Consider the following 15,260-nt stretch of genomic DNA (forward strand, 5'->3'; position numbering starts at 1 on the left):
TAATTTATCAGGAAATATTTATAGGTTAATTTTTTTACCCGAGTTATTATTTACTGTAAATGCTTTTTCTACTCAGATTTTAATTGATATAGATTGTAGGATGCTGTTACTAAGCATGATAATGTGACCGAAGTATAAAATACTGTATTTACCTGTGAAATGTTACGTTGTCCTGTTTTTGCCGGCAGTCACTTGTACAGCGCAAAACTGAGCAATTCACCATATTTGTTGAATTGTTAAGTACTACTACATGCACACGAAACACTGATTTCAATATTTTTCCTGATAATCTTTGCACTGTTCATATGTTTCACACCAATTTGACGTTTACGCATTGTTTGTATCCCACCATAAACTACGGTGGGGAATAAAAAAATATGAGACTCTGACAAAGACAAACAATAATAGCGCTTTCTCTGCTACTCCTAGTGAAAGATACATAAGACTATCCCGTTCTGTCGTTATCCCCACCACTCATGCCATGCCCTCGCCTAATACCTATATCTGACAATCAAGTGACAGATGTCAGATAGTGCAGTGCGCCTAGCCCATTGATCATTTCATTTTTGAGGCTGAGAGGTTAGATGAAATTTTTATCTATCGTAACTTGTGCAGTTAGTAAACATATATCATAATTAGGTACCTAATTTTGTTATATCAATGAACACAATGTATTCCATGAAAAACATAATTACTCATGACGGCGATATACTTTTACCAAAGTGCATGTATCACATGAAAAATCTGTACAAGTTCGACACGACGGCGGAATCGACCGAAGAAGATATCGATATCAATGTTAGAACCCAGGTTATGAAGTTACTAAAGGTTTATTTCATCAGTACTCTCTTTTAACCGCTACCAATATATAATTCAGGGTCTTCTATGTTGGCCACAAAAAAAAGGTTGTTCAGGGTTAATTATTATAATTTTATGAAAGTGAAAATAATTGTGTTTTCAAATTATATTGATGGTATTATGAAGTAGACAGAGATCTTTCGTGATTAGATTTGTTGCAAAACCAGTAGTAGGATTTGCAGTAGATTACAATAAAGCATTTTTCAAAAAATTGTATCAGGATGTTCATACACCTGCTGAATGTGTTTCGTCATCTAAGTTATTGTAAAGTACCTGTTTTCATTAAAAAATCTGGATCTCATTGATTTCGTCTTGTATGTTTATTATAATTTTATCAGCATGCATCTATAAAAATAAACTTATTTTACAGATGCCAAGCAAGGAAATGGCTGACCTGGAAGTCAGACAGGATCAGCTCTTAAAGAAGCTTGACATCCTTTATGATAGGATTAAAACAATAAGTTCATTCTGCAATGTGGATCCTACAAAAGTTAGCAGATCAAGCAAAAAGAACCCTGCTCTTGTAAGTATACTCAAAATCATTGTTTTCTTGTTTTTACTGCAGGCCCAGCTGGTTTTTTTTACAAGATTTTATATAACTTGCCCTGTTAGTATGTTAGTTAGTGTGGGTCAAATCTTGGAAGCTATATTTGACCCACTTACCAATGTCCGATTGAGCATATTTGTTGTGTTTGTATATTTTCAATAACATATGCTTAGTAAGATAATGTTAAGAGCCCATCAACATGCACACTAGCGCCACTGCTAAATAATCGTGATTATTTCAATTTAACGAAAGATATTTACTTTTTGACAGATTGAAATACCAGAGGAAATAGTTTTGGTATACAGCCCTGATTGTTTACCCTGGTTTTTGAAAAAGATAGTGAAGGAATCCTCTTATCCAGTTAATGTATCATGGCATATTCATTCTTCTGTCCCAACCGAAAAGGTGCCAAAAATACAGGCTTTTGTGAAAAGCTTTCCAAAACAAGGACATGCATCTAAAGTTACTATCAGGCTGATATTCAAAAATGGTGAGTTGACTAATTATTAAGATAATGCAATATACAGTAGAGTCCGGTTATAACGACGCCCAAGGGACCGCTGATATTACGTCGTACTAACCGGACGTCGCACTAAGCGAACTGCCAATTTTTATATATTTTTTTAATCAAAATAATGACATCATTTTGTATTTATTAATACTTATGCGACAATCAACGAAAAAAAAGCATTTTAATTAAAATATTAATTTACGTTAGTATTACAACACTTTGTCTTAAATACAGAGACTTGTGTGTTTAGAAGAAGCCACTTTTGTAGGTTCGCGTACTCACTCATCATCCGCAAATTACTCGAATCCCGTAAAATAAAAAGTCGTAATTTTTAGGGATCTAATCAAGGTGACAATCTTACATCAACAATCAAAAAATAAATAAGTTTTTTGTCAAAGATTTCAATTTTGACTCAAGCCTTTATCGCGCACTGTTTACTTTTGTTTCAACAAGCAACCTATACCTACTCAATTGAGACAATTCTTACAAACAAACTTACAAACTCAATTAGGATGCGTTGTCCAGCTCCAAGGTACCAAAATATTGCATTGTCACCCAACTTACATAATTATTTATGTGAAGTTTAAGCTCAATTGAATAATGCTAATTGGGTTTTATTTAGTTTGCAAGATTACGAAAAGTCACAGTTTTTCATCTTGCTGCATATAGGCAAAGGGGGGGGGAGTTGGGTGCGCGGGACGGAGTAAGCTTCTTACCAACAAATTATGTGTAAAAATTACGTTGCTCGTCGTTGTAACCGGACTTGACGGACAGATTTTGTGTAAAGTTCCGTCGTTAAAAGCGGTCGGTCGTTATAAGCCACTGACTTAATATAAAAGAAATAGACACACAAAGCAGAACAAAAACGTCAAGAAATGTGGATCCCAATGACGTTTCGCACCATTTGCATTGATGATAAAAACGCTTACGTAAATTTTGAGTCAAGATAAATGTTTCGTACAGAAAAGAGCTTAATGTCGTAAGCAAAGTGTCAAATTTGCAAACATAAGTACCAACACTGTTAAAAAATTTAGTCCGATGGCACTAAACGTAACGTATTTACGTCAAACAACGTCAAACGAGAATAATGAACGAATGGAGTCACTTTGGTACACTTTAATATGTATTACTGTACAGGAAAATATTAAAATTGAAGTAATAAATAAAACAAATTTAATTTAATCGGGAGCTCAAATAAAATTAATTCGTGGTTCAAATTTAAACAAATAAAATTTTTAATTCGTAAGTATACGTCTTTAAATACTAATTTCCTTGAAATAAATTCTACTTATTAAATAACTGTGTATTTAAGATCTACATTTACTCATAGCACGGGTGCACGGGGACATTTAGATACTGATTGGATTTTTTTTTATAAAGTCTACCTATACTTTATAAAAAAAAATCCTGTGGTTGTCACTGTGTTCCGACAGGTTTAGCATTTACAGTTAGTCGATATAAGCCCTTATTGGTGGTGTATATGTCGGAAACAGGGAAATGGGCCAAACACACAAGTGCCGTTTTGCCTTGTTTAAAACTGCATCACCCCTATCTCTTGCTATAATTAAATAGCAGTCCACTTTGCACGTCGCATAGGTTTTCTTGGAAATCTTTAATTTAAACATAATATTATTTCTTATGAATTCCATATAAAAATATAAAAAAATATTGACCTCACATCGACTCAATAGAATTTTGTTCCTTGACATCCCTTCTTTGGTACTAACAAATTAATTTATTCAAAACCATAAAATTACCACCAGATTACATAAATTATGTAATGCTATCCAAAGAACTAACCGAAAGAAATACATTCCATCCTTTTTCCTTGTTTTATCATTGTTATTTTTACATATTTTAACGGCACATTTCGTAATTGTTGACAACTTCACATTTGAGCGTTTCAAACAAGACTAAACGAAAAAGTAATGCATGATCTGTTTTGACATCACTTTTGTGGGGCCATTTTTGGCGGCTGATTGGGTATCCAGTTCTTTATACTATATCAATGTTATAAGCGGAGTCGTAATAAACGGTTGTATAGTTTGTAGCTTTCTAATAGACCCCGAAGGCTAATCCTATTGTCTATTGTTCAGTAAAACCGCACGTGCTACTTACCTGCAAAAAAGGGTCCTAATTATTCTATTTGGCACCTGAGCGCGGGCTAGTCCAACACTCAAAAAACCAGTGTAGGTGCGCTCTCAGATAATTGGAGCCTTTGTTACGCATCTCGATGACACATTTTAGACTGGTTCTGTAGCGTTCGACTCGCCGGGACTCAGTAACCGAAGTACCGATTTTTTATGCAGGTGGTTGTGGCACGTGGCACGAGCGGTTTTTCTTAACAATAGACAATAGGATTAGCCTTCGGGGTCTATTAGAAAGCTACAAACTATACTTTCATAGTAGCTCATACTAAAACCAAACAAGTGCTTATACTTACGTCGCTATAAGCGGTTGGTTGTTATATGCGAAGTCGTACTAATCGGACTCTACTGTATGTACTTTTTATATCTAATATTACATAAGTTGAGTAAACTACTATGACTACCTTTATTAAAGTAAATAACGGTCCTTTTTTATTTAGTTGCAGCTGATCCTGAATTGAAGTGGTCATCTTTGGACCTGCCCATCATTGGAAATGTAAACATTTTAAGATATGTTTCATTGGCATATCCATCTGTTATACCATATGACTCTGATGACTACAATGTGGACAACTTCCTAGATATCTGTCACTTGTTGGAGAGAACACCGGAAAAGAACAAGGAAAAATTGACAAAGAAACTATTCTCTCAATCCAAGAATTGGATATATAACAATGAATTCTCAATTGTTGATGTTGCTGCTTATAATGTGCTTAAGCAATGGCAAAATAGTAGTAAATATGCTCCTAAAGATTGGTTGGCAAAATGTGACAAACTATTTTAATTTTTTATATTAATACACAACACTCATACTCACACATTGTTGTCATTTTTAATTGACTCCAAACACAAATATCCTATCTACTATATAAATTATCAAATAAGCCTAACCCAATGCAATATTTAACATTTTTCCCATTAGGACTATTCAGTGCAGAGTGAAGGAAGAATGAGTTGAAATCTGAAGTACTAATGACTGTTTTAATTGATTAGCACATTTCCTTCCAAATGTAAATAGAATACATATATAAATGTGGCTATGTAGCTATTTCACACACAGGTTCAAATAGGACATCAGACTTAAATGAAATGAAGAAAACAAAAATGTTTTATGCTACAATTCTGTATTGTTACAAAGTAAACATCCAAATATTGAAAGTTACAAATAAGGGAATTTTCGCCCAAATAATGGCACCTGATATATTTCGTATGGCAATTACGTAAAAGAATAATACAGTTCTCTACCTTTTAGTGCCATTCCTATCCACAAGTATAGGTGTTGGCAGGAGAGTTGAGGTGAATGAGTACCAGTAATAATAGCAACAACACAAACAGATGAACCAATTTTGGTAAAACATGTCTAAGAACCACCACTATAACACCTGCTTTTAAATAAATAAAACCACATTCAAATCGGTTCACCCGTTTAAGTGCCACAGAAAAATACACAGACAGACACACGCAGCGGTCAAACTAACACCCCTCTTTTTGCGTTGGAATGAATGAGACGTGATCAGTGTGATAGCGCCCTAAAAGTAATTGAAGTAACTTTCTTGAAGTTAGCTGTTGAATTGAACTTGAAAAGATAGTACGAAAAAAGAATACATGTAGACATGTTGTTTGCGTGATTATAGCAGCATTATTTGCGGTTTGTATACATCGTTCATAACATTTCATAATCATAAAACCTTTACAATCTAATAAAGCTGTAAAAAAACCTAAAACTGGTCCATTGATCAATTATGTTATCAAAATGTAAATCATTAAAAAGTAGATAAACATAATGAACAAGTGCATCTTAACTCCAGTATAAGTATATCACTAACAATGCTGTATTATTTGTTTATGTGAATTTCACACTATGTAATGAACAACTAACTTTAATTTACATGCCTATAATGTAATATAGTCAAAAGGTTTTAATATTGAAAATTATATTACAATAGATCACAGTTATTTTAATAAAATTGTGCCTAGTCTTCAAGCTTGTTCTTAAATTAAATGCATGCTGCCTTATTTTTATCGATAATACTAATTTTATTTACATAAATCGGAGTTATACTTCTAAAATTATCAGTCGATTTCATTAAATTTCTTTGCTCCATATAAAAACGTTAAGAAATTAACCTAAATTATGTCTCAATATTATACCTTATAACATAAATTACTCAACTATTTCAACTTTCCGATCAATACTGTTCATTATATTCAATGCATAGGCAAAGATATTATGTAAATAGGTAGAATGGAATGAACTATTAAATGAATGAATAGGTACACAAAAATAGTTTTGTCAATTGTTAGATTCAGTTACGTCAGCGTAGCTTTCAAGGTATCAACTTATACATATATCAATAGGATTTATCATTTTATTACAGTTTTGGTTTCCACCTCACGAAAACCAAAACTGGCTAAAGGCCCCAGTACACAATGGGCCAGCGCCGGCCACTCCAAGGGACGCAGCCATGCGGAGATAGCAATATCACTTGCTCCCTCTAACGCATAAATGCGTCCCTTGGAGTGGCCGGCGATGGCCCATTGTGTACTGGGGCCCTAAAATAATATAGGTACAGTCACCTGCAATATGTTATTCTTTGAAGGCCGCAAAAATATGTGACACGCTCTTATGGCTTTACAAATAAGATCGTATCAGATATTTTTGCGGCCTTCGATGTGTAACATATTATTGCAGGTGACTGTACATAGAGCAAAGCTCGCAGGTCTTGTGTTTTAGGTATTTGTTATACAGTGAAACCTGGTTAATTGACACCTGGATAAATGCAAAACCTCAATAATTGCAACCAAAGGTCCGGTCCCGGTCCCTTGAGACCAAAAGGCCTCTATAATTGAAATTTAGATTTGAGTGCTTTTCGTAATTTTACCTCTGTAATTGACCACATCGCAACTAAGACCCCTATAATTGACACTGTGCAAAAAAACCGTTATTTTAGCTCTTCTTATTACCTCTATAATTGAAACGAGTCTATAAGTAAGACCTCTGTAGTTGAAATAATGTAGACTTGTAGAAAGCAGAAACAATATTTTAATAGCAATGATAATTTTATATTAAATCTTCACCCAGAATTCAATTTATTAATTGGGTATCTATCACAGACTGTAGTAGGTGAAATAGTTTTGATTAAATCAAAAACATAATATGCTTTTTACATTCCAATAAAACTTTCTTCTACAATTCAAGGAATTATTAAAAAACCCAAATGATTATAAGCAGTAACTAATATAGTTAAGTGTTAAAGTGCAAGTATGGGCTGGGCTGTATATACAGCCCAGAAACCCAGAATCTACTTTTAATGGTTATTTGAACCTCCATAAAAGCAAATTGTCAGAACGCAACCTCTATTAATGAGAACCTCTATAATTGACACAACGATTTTTTGAACCTCGTTAATTGGCACGACCTGCTTAAATGAAAAACCTGGTTAATTGACAATAAAATTGCCGGTCCCTTGAGATTGCAATTATCCAGGTTTCACTGTAGTACCTAAGAGCTACGAGTTGTTGGACTAAGCTGAAGAGTCTTAACAATGTTGCTGGACATAGGAAAGCGTGGTGCGAGCTTATGAAGCAGCTGCCCAGCAGGGAGGGGGGTTTACACTGAGTGTGACCAATTGAAAGTAACCGCGATAAGCGTAAGTAAAAACTTAAAATGATTACGTAACCTTACGTATACTATCGATTATTGCTTCATTATTTTTAAACAAATATGCCCATTCAAGGGATTTTGTAGGATTATGTGTCTTAATTTAATCATATTTGTTTATTATTATTACATTTATTACCCATTATTTAACAGTAACTTTTGTTTGAATGTAAGTACATACAATTTTGGAGTGACTTTACCCCAGTCATTTAAGACGTGTAATATTGTGGTTTATAAATATTTTTATGTGCAATAGGAATAAATTGAGAAAATCTTAATTTTCAACTTTTTATGGCTACAAGTCTGTCCACGCAGATAACCGACACCGTAAGTAATGGTTGGTACAGTCAGAGGGCCTACCGCGAATCACGTTTGACGTGTTGCCTCTTTGTCGCACTTGTAAATTCGTACGTAAGTGTGACAGGGAGGCAACACGTCGAACGTGGTTCGCGGTAGGCCCTCAGTAAACTATATTTTTAGTAAGAAATCCACAATAGAAAAATATAAAGAACAGTCATATGTAAACGTTTACTAAATAGTATTTCGATTTAAACACGTAATGTATTAAAGCTAACAGATTAAATGTGGTGCGTCATCGGTTGTGTGGGTTGACAGACTCTTACTTTTAAGCCGTGTTGCGACGTTAACTCCACTCACGACTACATATAGTTGTGTATTCGTGTTTAGATTTATAAAATCACAACAATTAGGTCTTTATTATTAACATCGTAATTAATCAAAATATTTTGATATAACGAGATCTCTAAAATTTTGCTATCAGTATAACATTGGTCGTTCTAATATTTCAAGTAATCTATCATTATTTAAAAGTAAGATAAGAACACATACGTTAATTTTTCTAGTATAGTCAGCTGCAATAAGTATAGTAGCTAGGCAGATAACGTGGTAAAAACAATCTAGACACAAATCTAGCTTGTATTGTAAGTATCATTTTTAGCAGGTTATTCTGCGTAACTATTTCTCCTACTGACTGTATGCAGATCTAGTGAGAAAACAGCTATTTAATATCAACAAAAGTAGTTACATATTTATAATGAACACTCACATTTTATCATTCGCACTCACGCGTCTAGTACATCTAAAAGTAACAAGGCGCTCGAGTTAAGTCACTAGATCTGTCGATAACAAATTTATTTAACAGCTACCATTTCTAAAGCTTACTTTATAACTGATATGTACATTGAGAATGAATAAGTAAATACATAATAGGGAATGGGCAGTGACCGTTGGGTGGATCAACTATTTCTTGTTGTTATTCTGTCCGGTCAGCCAAGAGACAATAGTAGCATAGTCTGTTAGAAGACATTGTACATCACCTTCTTCTGACACGCTTGGTAGACGACCCTCAATGGAAAGGGTTTATAAGTATCACCAAAAAGCGTGTTTGGTGAATTTAAATACATAAAAATCAGGTTTTAAAGAGTGACCCAGGAGAACGTAACCATGGCAACGAGTGACAAGAAAAAGTTGATTCACCCCGTTACATTATATGTGTACGGTGGGCGCAGGTTGGAGCAGGTCGCACGACCGCCGTCATACGAAGGAGGAGAAGCCTGGCAGCGGCGCCCGGGAGCGCGCCATGTTGTTCATGACGATCTGGCCGCCGTTGAGGCTGACCACGGCGCTGCCCTCGGGCTCCGAGTCCGTGTAGCTGGAGTAGTTGCGCACGGGCCGCTGCCGCTTCCACGACTGCCGGAGCGTGTCGTTCACGTTCGCGTAGTGATTCACGAACGAGTGCGGCTCCGATCTAACGCTTTCGTTATCGCTCTCGGAATTCTGCATGGAGAAATAAGGGCGATTTATTAATGCTGGGTGTTTAGGGCACGTTCACATTGGGCTCAGTCAGTGGCGAATAATTTGTCGTAGTGTGAAGGGTTTCTTCTATTTTTTATAGTGTTAGATGCCAACTGCTTTGATTTAAGCGTAACACTATACCTAAACCTAATGTGAACGTGCGCAGTTGAAATACGTGAACGTCGAGTTGCACAAGTCATTCAGTTCGTAATTTATTTAAAGCCAATTCTAGTTATCGTTTTAGAAAATAAAGCATGAGCTATTTAATTAATTAGTATTTTTAATAAAATATATGTAACATTCATCAATATGTTCTTTACAAATACGTCAAATTAAACATACCACATACCAAGATCTAAATAGCGGAAACGAAGGAGACTCAGCTTCGAAATATACAAAGAGGAATAAAAAAACTGGCGAATCTAACACAACGATGTACACGTTGCACAGTACACTGCGATTGCGGCCTACTATTAACAGTGCTCAATAAAAGCGTGACGAAAAAAGCTAAGAGATTCATATTTACCGTCACGATTCCCGACGCGGGTATGCAAAAACAAAGCGTTTAGTCACACGTGTGGGTATTCAAACGACGCTTATTTTAATGGTGATCACCTGTGAGTCGGAGGAGCTTATTTCGGAGGGTTTCTCGGTGAGCGAGGAGTCGTCTGGGTTCTCGTCGTAGGCGCGCAGGCTCTCCTCGTCGCTGTGGTAGGCCACGGAGGCGGGCGAGGGCCGCGGCGGCGACTTGCCCAGCTGCGGCGCCTGCTTGCGGCGCAGCGTGCCCGCGCCCAGCGCCGCCGACGTGGCCGAGTTGGCGCGCGAGCGGTACAGCTCCAGCGCCAGCGACCCGCGCTCGTCCGTCGAACCCGCCAGCGACTCCTCCAGGGTCTTCTGCGCTTCCTCTGCTCCAAAACAAACAAACCCAACTTTACCAAGAGGCTGTACTGTTTTGATTAAGACGTTTTAGACCCACATTAACATAATTATGTGTACAATAGGCTGACGTGATTACGAGTAGATAAAAAAAAAACGGGTTGCACTCCGGGAGTGCCGGCAGAAGTGAAAACTCAATGACTAGTGCAAATTACGTTAGCGTTAATTACCAGTACTAGAGTTCACTTTTATTAGCGATTTCATCAAGATGTAGTTTTATTGAATTATGTCATTGAGTTTTTGTTTATTGATTTAAATGCCATCTAAATGAGTGGTCATGTGGTCGCCTTACGCTGTCTCGAGTTTATCATTTTTTCCCCATCTCAAAAAGTGCCCAGCGCCGCTAAAGAAATTTTCACTTTAAAATAAGTATGATATAAAGTAACCTAAAGGATCCACTCACTTTTGTATTTGTAGCTCTTGCTCTTCACGCAGAGTATGGCTATCACCATAATAATGATGACCACAGAAGCGGCCGCCAACGCGACCACGAACCACGTGCGGCGATAGACCGGCGGGTACTGCAGATACCCGTACTCCAAGTACAGCTTCGACGGGGTCACTATTACTTTCTCGTTGTACGCCGGGTTGCTGATTCCGTACATGTTGTATGCTATCACTCGGAAATTGTAGGCAGTGGAGGGTAGCAGGCTTTGATACGATATCGTGAATTCTTCTAACATTCCGTTGCTCGTTCTTGTGATCGTTTCCCATCTCGTATCATCTGAAATTTAGTCAGATTTATACCATCTTAATTTGGATTAATAAAGCAGGGAAAGTAATAGACACAATATGTACATTTTATAGGCTAGGCATTGTGCAGTTATATTATGGTACAGTCTAATTTGTGAAGAGGTATACTAGAAACTTACAGGCCTGCCACGTTTCCTTGGCTGCAGCAAAAAATAAAATCGTAAATGAAATAATAATTAGAAAAGTATTCTTTTAATTTAAGACGTCTTTTAAATGTGTCAAATACGGAACCAAATTAAAGTATACGCGTATATAAGAAAATAGGGAACAGCACGATTACGAAACAAGTCGTATGACCATTTTGTAGAGAATTATGTTTGTCGGCGGCCGATCGTAAGATCAGGCAGATCGTAATGTTCCTGTGTAATGTTTTGACGATAGTGACATTAAACCAATATATAGGTAGGATAGGTTCGTTAGGTTGCTTTAGATGCCCGAAGGGCAAACTGCCCAGAAATAGGAGCCGTCGACTCAGGGAACGGGTCAAAGAGTTTCACGTTTCACATACCTAGGAATTTCACGATATGCCTGATCTTATGATCGGCCGCCGACATGTCAATCCCTATCTGAACGGGATAGGGGATCCGCGCGCAACGTCGTACCTTTCTTCCTGGCCTCGATGTAGTATCCGAGCAGCGGTCCGCGGCCCGAGGCGGCGTTGGTCCAGGCGAGATGCAGCGCGGCGGGCAGCGGCGCCAGCAGCAGGCCGCGCGGCGTGGCGGGCGAGCCGGGCTGCGGGCCCGTGCGCACGCGCGCCTCGCCCGCCGGCCCCGCGCCCAGCGTCACGGCGCGCACCGACAGCCGGTACTCCACCTCCTCCTCCAGCCCGCCCACGGCGAGCCGACGCTCGCCCACTTTTTGCTTCACTTGCTTGCTCAGTTCTTAAAAGATTACATTTCGGTCAGATAGTATTCCACTTTGATGATAATAATTATGACGTCTTGCGGTCGCGGCCCTCCCGCAAAGTTTCGTTTGTCTAACGTTCGCGCGTCGCGACTCCGACAAAGGGAGATACGGACCTATATACTCCGAGCGGTGAAAATCGGAGATGAGTGCAATTATAGATATAAACTCAAAAACTGTTTAAACACTGCAACCAAAATAGTGACGAGACAAAAGATAGGCTTGCTTCATGTTGTCCGAGTTGTATACTTTCCATTAGAACTTATTTCGTCAGTAGGATTTTTTTTTTTCAAAAATTCATTAAATATTCTTTAGGCAACCCTATTTATTTATGTTCACGAACATATTTTCTTTCATAAAATATCTTCCCTCGGGCAGATCGATGAGGGTCGGCCATATATGTATCACGTACCTATCATACTAATATTTGTGACTTCAATGGAATTTTTAATACCTAATTAAAATAAGAAAATTATCTTTTTCTACTCCCGTACTTTTATTTGTCATTTAAAGGGTCGTGCACACACCTTTAAAACCCTACTTTATAGTTGTCAAGGCAAGTCTCTAGTCTATTCCCCAAAAAAGAATTTGTGTATACACGCAGTATCTTTTTGGCGATTTTACAATACTTCGTGTAATGACCACTTAAAAAATATTGAATGAAATACAGTGTTGCCAACCTTATATTAAATGTCATCTCTGACAAATAAGTGAACCATAGAATTTTTTTTTTAATTTCATTCATTCATTCATTCTTTTCCCGCCCGTACCCTCCATTTTTGCTACTTCTTGAATTAAAAATATTTATTAAATTTACAATTTTATTTCAAAATAAGTGCTTGGTCGTAAAAAAGTATTGTATGCAACGTTGTTTAACTGAGTCAAAAAATACTCGTGGCGTCTTTATTAACAATTTTCGGCTTCGCCTCAAATTGTTACCCACGCCACACGCCTTTTTTTACCCCTCTTAAACAACAGTTGCATAAAATACTATATGCTTTGTTATATTAGGCAGTTGTTAAAAACAAAAACCAAGCTAAATCGTTATACTATTGCGGTTACTTTCTTCGTCTCGTATCTTAGGGAATGCCAATGTGGATATAACCTTCTGACGTCTATATGATCTTCAAGTTTTTATGTATAGTACATTACTGCAGACGCCGGGAAAGAAGGGCTTGCCGGGTGAGTAGGTATAGACCAGGGATGTTGCGGATGCAGATTTTTTGACATCCGCGGATGCGGATGCGGATGCGGATTTTTAAAGGCTCACATCCGCGGATGCGGATGCGGATGCGGATGTCAAGATTAGGTACTTAGAAAACGTCAAATATTACATTTTTAGTATTTTTTTATTAAAAAAACCAAACGTTTAGTATTTGAGCAAGAATATAGGTGCGTTATATTTAATAAACAGTAACTTCGCCGACTTCTCTGGATCTAGACGATTTCGTTATAGGTAATGACGAAATTACCTAGCACTTACGCCGCCGCTAAGACGTTCCTGTACCGACTTGTTCAACATCCGCATCCGCATAAGCTCCGCATCGATTTTATGCGGATGCGGATGCGGATGCGGATGTTGAAAATAATGCGGATGTTCCGCGGTTGCGGATGCGGATGCGGATGTTCGCAACATCCCTGGTATAGACGGATAGTGATACGAAGTCGGCAAGACCTTTTCACGGCTAGGCATGTATAGTGCTTTTCTCAAACATATGCAATGAAATAAAACAATTCACCACTCAAAAAAACAAATTATAAATATCAACCACAAATAGCTACACGACAAAAGTTTTTTAATTTTCCTTCCAATTCTGCCATAATGACTTTTTCTTACGGAAGTCGTCCATATTTCGCGTGTGTAGCGTTCGAATAGACCCTATTAGGGCCATTATACACAACCTGATAATAAGAATCTCAATTTCAATAAATAAAATAAATGCAGAGGATTTTAAATATTGTCTATGGTCTCTGGTGACTTACGTATAGACAAGATTTTAAATTTATTCATCAACACATTGAATCATACAGATTCGTATTTAATATCAGTACGTTCGTGTATAACAGGCGTTAACCCAATCCACTTACGTTCGTCCTGCTCGATGGTTTCATAAGTGACTAGATACGACTGTATAAGGCCGTTCCGACGGTACGGTGCCTCCCAGGACACGACGAGGCTGTTCATCGTGATGTCGGTGAAGGTGATGTTGCGCGGCGCCGTTGGCAGGCCTTGGTGCGTTCGTACGAGGATAGAGCTGGAACGCGGCCCGTCGCCGGCCGGGTTGAATGCGAGGACCTGTTAGAAATTGCGTGATAACCACAGAACAAGTAGAATGGCGATGCGAGCAGGGTACGTGTCGCCGCCGGTTATGAGCAAACGCTCGCATGCTAGTACTCGCCCGCGCTGACCGAAAAACGTGAACATGCCTATTGCGCCACAATAACATTCAGATTAAGAAGCCAGACATCAAATCTGTCTAAAGGAGGCGTATCCATTCACCAGGCACTCAAGTTTTTACTACCGTTGCGCGAGAAATGTGGAAATGTGGAGAGGAACGATCGGCGACACCGGTTCCGATACTAACGCGCGCGATAGCCGTTCTAACCTCTTTAATATGTTCTGTGGTGATAACCCTCCTCATTACAAATTAGGTTGCAGAAAACAACGTAAATAAATTATTTTTTAACTGCCACAATTTATCGAACAAAAACAGGGTACCGTAAAACGGAGTGAGTAGGTTTCGCGGGGAGGAGGGTTATGAATGGGGAGAGAAGGTTTCAGAGGGGGGTGAGAAGGGATTTTAAGGCTACTGCTACAAAAATAATGTATTCCAATTTAAAATGGAGCTATAGCTATAGCTATACGCATAATAAAAAAAAATCGATCATGTTGGATCTTCCAAAATCACCTTTGTATGAAAACCCCTCTCACCCCAAATAGGAGGCACTAAGGGATGAGGTGGGTTTTCCTCTTTATCGTCAAAGTTATGAAATGGAACTACCCAAAATAAAATAAAAACTAAAATACAAACGTCCGGAACACTTATTATATATACCATTCAGTTTTCATATGTAAAAATAAAATGTTATCGAGGTTTGAATTTCAGTTTTGACCCTACTCACCCCATT

General features: G+C 37.8%; 2 protein-coding genes across 4 annotated transcripts in view; one reads left to right on the forward strand and one right to left on the reverse strand.

Annotated features, from left to right (window-relative positions):
- The first annotated feature begins 562 nt into the window (after positions 1-562).
- On the forward strand, positions 563-4,879 carry LOC134648810 (uncharacterized). Of its 3 annotated transcripts, none has more exons than XM_063503375.1 (4): positions 563-639; positions 1,229-1,381; positions 1,676-1,895; positions 4,504-4,879. In XM_063503375.1, exons 2-4 carry the CDS (start codon positions 1,229-1,231, stop codon positions 4,845-4,847), a joined length of 717 nt encoding a protein of 238 aa, XP_063359445.1. In that variant the 5' UTR covers positions 563-639; the 3' UTR covers positions 4,848-4,879. The 3 variants fall into 3 exon arrangements, with proteins under 3 accessions (XP_063359445.1, XP_063359443.1, XP_063359444.1); XM_063503373.1 differs by having other exon boundaries at positions 565-828; XM_063503374.1 differs by having other exon boundaries at positions 565-810.
- Positions 4,880-9,228: 4,349 nt separating this feature from the next.
- LOC134648849 (protein sidekick) overlaps positions 9,229-15,260 on the reverse strand; it is a 59,802-nt gene continuing 53,770 nt past the window's right edge. Inside the window, exons 25-29 of the mRNA XM_063503430.1 lie at positions 14,220-14,427; positions 11,831-12,109; positions 10,879-11,199; positions 10,155-10,444; positions 9,229-9,521 (exon numbers count right to left, since the gene is read on the reverse strand). Of these exons, the coding sequence (XP_063359500.1) occupies positions 9,279-9,521; positions 10,155-10,444; positions 10,879-11,199; positions 11,831-12,109; positions 14,220-14,427 (1,341 nt within the window). The 3' untranslated portion in view covers positions 9,229-9,278. The remainder of the gene's footprint in view (positions 9,522-10,154; positions 10,445-10,878; positions 11,200-11,830; positions 12,110-14,219; positions 14,428-15,260) is intronic.

The sequence above is a fragment of the Cydia amplana genome, chromosome 6 (genome assembly GCF_948474715.1).
Source record: "Cydia amplana chromosome 6, ilCydAmpl1.1, whole genome shotgun sequence".
Lineage (NCBI taxonomy): Eukaryota > Metazoa > Arthropoda > Insecta > Lepidoptera > Tortricidae > Cydia > Cydia amplana.

Coding starts and splice junctions, on each gene's coding strand:
- LOC134648810 (XM_063503373.1), top strand. CDS start 661: ATGAACACAATGTATTCCATGAAAAACATAATTACTCATGACGGCGAT. Junction 829..1,228: donor AGGTTATGAAGTTACTAAAG/GTTTATTTCATC, acceptor CTTATTTTACAG/ATGCCAAGCAAGGAAATGGC. Junction 1,382..1,675: donor GCAAAAAGAACCCTGCTCTT/GTAAGTATACTC, acceptor ACTTTTTGACAG/ATTGAAATACCAGAGGAAAT.